This window comes from Geospiza fortis, unplaced genomic scaffold (assembly GCF_000277835.1).
Source record: "Geospiza fortis unplaced genomic scaffold, GeoFor_1.0 scaffold134, whole genome shotgun sequence".
Lineage (NCBI taxonomy): Eukaryota > Metazoa > Chordata > Aves > Passeriformes > Thraupidae > Geospiza > Geospiza fortis.
Window position 1 is genome coordinate 496,291 of NW_005054396.1, and position 3,379 is coordinate 499,669.

At 44.0% G+C, this 3,379-nt stretch overlaps 1 protein-coding gene across 2 annotated transcripts in view; it reads right to left on the reverse strand.

Annotated features, from left to right (window-relative positions):
- The window catches only part of VPS54 (VPS54 subunit of GARP complex), a 47,342-nt gene that overhangs the window by 6,676 nt on the left and 37,287 nt on the right, over positions 1–3,379 (reverse strand). For both annotated transcript variants that reach the window (XM_031060965.1, XM_005425786.2), the window contains 3 exons: positions 1,423–1,510; positions 401–522; positions 216–296 (listed from right to left, as the gene is read on the reverse strand). In XM_031060965.1, the coding sequence (XP_030916825.1) occupies positions 216–296; positions 401–522; positions 1,423–1,510 (291 nt within the window). The remainder of the gene's footprint in view (positions 1–215; positions 297–400; positions 523–1,422; positions 1,511–3,379) is intronic.

Consider the following 3,379-nt stretch of genomic DNA (forward strand, 5'->3'; position numbering starts at 1 on the left):
CCTGGGAGTGAAGGTGACTGACACCCAGGTGGCAAATGTGAACACAAGACACATTCATGAGAACAGCACAGAGCTTTCCATCTATATAATTAAAAGAAGTTCAAACAAGGCCTCATTAGGAAAGTTTAAGACTCCATTTGAAACATCTAGACTGTATACAATGAGACCTCCAGTTGCAATTTAGAGAGTGCATAATTATTTCCATAAATCATTACCTTGGATAATAGTTTGTCAAATAAGCTATCCATTATGGCAACGAGCTTTGCTGAAATTTCAGCTATGTGGTCGTGATAATCCTGTAAGGGAAGAAAGCAGGTTTCATTTTCCAGTGGCATTCATGTTCTTCAGAGCACAGTTGAAAAGCAGAACTCTGTGTTTCAGGAAATGCCAGAAGAGTTACCTTTGTGATGTGGTCAAAATGCCTGAGCATGCTGAACTGCTTTGGCTGCAGCCGAGCTTCAAAGTGAGCCCTGATAATGGGAATGTAGTGTACGATGAGCTGGAGGCAACGTGAAGAAAGGGCTGTGAACCCAGGAGGAGAAATAACAGTTATTACATGGGAAGAGTGATTTCTGTATGGACTGTGTCTCCTCTGACATAAATAACAGATCTGACACAATTTCACATGCTGGGCTTTGGTCTGTTCTGAAAGCATGGAGGTACATGTTTGTTTCCCTGGGAACTCCCACCCTGTGAAGATGCCAGACTGGTACCTGGCAGCTCACACCCAGCCTGGTAAGATGGGATAAGGGACTGATTTTCCAAGAGGTTCCTTGAGTGTCTACTCGACATTTTGAGCCCTGAGCACACGCAGACATCGGAGAGATCTCTAAAGACCTGACTGATCAGCTACTTAACCTCAGCAACCACATTCTCAAGGCAGCAGTGTTTCTGCTGCAGTGGTGTACAAAACACCCTGCCCTGCCAGCACTGACCTGCCCTGAACCTGCTCCTGCTGCAGTGCCAGCAGGATCCCAAAAACCAGGCTTCTCCCACTCCAACAGGGCCTGAGCCAGCAGCAGGACACACACAGGTGCCAGTGTGGTCACCACACTGGCCTAACATTCTGCAGCAAAAACCTGACCCAGCTGCGGCCCACAGCTTCTCAACCCATTCTCATCAGGCTGTTCCCTTTCCAAAAAGGAAATGCATCTGGTAATTTCACCAGTTTCTCACCCTGAAACATGGAACTCTAAGTTTAAATGCCTGCTCCAACCCATCAGTCAAAGGCTCTTAATTTCAGGAGAAATTTTAAAACTACACTCCAGGCAGGTAACTGGCAAGGTCTTACCACCCTCTGTGCCCATGCACAGCCCCACAACTCAAACCCAGCTTGTCACAGATATTTAGGGCTTTTCTGCACTTGGGTTTTTTAATAGGCAGGGAAACAAGCTTTGACATTTTAAATACAGAAATCCATACCTAGGTTTTTTGTAGTGATTGTTTTCAAGCCAACAACTTGTAATGCACCAGCTCCAAGCACTAATTGGCAACTTCTAGAGTTGAAATACTGTGAGAAAAAGAAGGACAGTGAAAATGCATGTTGACTTTTCATCATCTACACAAACCCACAATTTAGTAACACCATCAACAGAATTTTACAAGATTAAATAAGTCATTATGAAGGCCAGTTCCAGAGTTTCACTAGTTTTCCTCAATAGAGTAGTCACGTAATATCAGAGTGGAAAACATCAAGATAAAAGGTTTCTGCTCTGGCTCTTGACCTTCTCCACTGCTGATGTTAAAGGAAACTTGAAGGCACTGAAATTCCCTCCTGCTGAGGTGACTGAATCTATGTTTGTAACACTACGAAATACTGGATTTAACAAAAGATGCACAGAAGATGAAAAGCCAATCCTGTAAGAATTCCAGGTATAGTGGACAACTCAAGCTGAGACTTTCCTAACTTACTTCCAGGAGAAAAGAAGTTATCATTAAAAACACATAGGCCAACAAAGCCTCTGGACAGTAAGACAGTTGCTATCAGCAGGTTCTGTCTTACATTGGAATTCTGCTTTCTCACCCAGCCTGAGACAGCAGATATTCCAGACGGCCTGGGTGATGCAGCAGAAAAACCACTGCTGCTGTCCCCAGAATGTAGAGCAGAAATCCCAGGGCTCATATTTGAACAGAACTGTCTGTTGACATTGAGAGGCAAAACGTAGAGAGACCTTAACCTTTCTCATACACCTGAAAATGCAGAAGAAATTGTGACAAGGCTGCCCTGCAGTTTGTGTCTGCAACACAAAGAACTGCCCTGACAAAGACCTCCTTCTTGAGGGCAGGGGCATTATTCTGCTTCACAGGTCTTTCTTCACAGTAATGCAAGAACAAACCCAAAATTTCAATCCTCCTTGTGTAATAAGGGGAAATAACTTTCTGGCTGTTGCCTGGTGTCAGTCACAAAATGCAGGCCCACAGAGGCACCAAAATGTAAAGCCTCCCAATGAACCACCCTCCCAACTCTGGGCTGCCAGAATGGTGCATCCAGGGCTGGAAAAGCAACCCAGAGCTCATCCCACAACTGACCCAGAGCCATGTGTGGCCCCTGATCTGAGAGAGGCAAAACCTCCACTGCCCTCACACAGGGCAGGGCTGAAACTGCCTCACATCCACTTCATCTTCTCCAGAAAGCAACGACTTTTCTTATGCCTCTGTGTGGACTTTAAATAGAATCACTGAGCCAAAGGCTCAAATTTTAGGGAATTTTTTTCATGAAGATTTTGGGGATTTATCCTGGAATTTTGGGGGATTTTTCCAAGATTTTTAAAAAATATTTTCCTTCAAATATTCGCATGGATTTCCTGGATTTCTTTGGAGATTTTTCCTAGCATTTTGGGGCTTTTTCTAGCAGATTTTTAAGGCTTTTCCCTGCAATTTTTACCAGATTTTTCCTGGAATTTTTTTGGTGGCTTTTCCGGAATTTTTGGAGTTTTTAGTGGGATTTTGGGATTTTTGCTGAAGGTTATTCTGGGATGTTTTTCCTGGAATTTTGGCCCTTTTTCCTTGATTTTTTCAATGTTTTTCTGGATTTTTTCCCCTAAAATTTGGAGTATTTTTGGTCAAACTTCAGGGGTTTTCCTGGAATTTTGGGTAATTTTCCCTCAAATTTTGAGAGATTTTCCTGGAATTTTTTGGAGATTTTCCCTCCATACATTTCACACAGCCTAAGCTCCTCTGAGGTATTTAGCTCAGGTTAGTGTTGACTGTGAGGCAAACCATCAAAAGCTTGGTCTATAAAGGGTGCTGGCCACACGTACTGTCCCCTGCCTTTTGTGGCAATGACTGCTCCCAGATGGCCTGGTGCAGACAGAGCAGGGAGGGAGCCTGGAACAGAGCAACACCTCCTCCTTGTGCCTGCTGGGAGGAAAGCATTCCT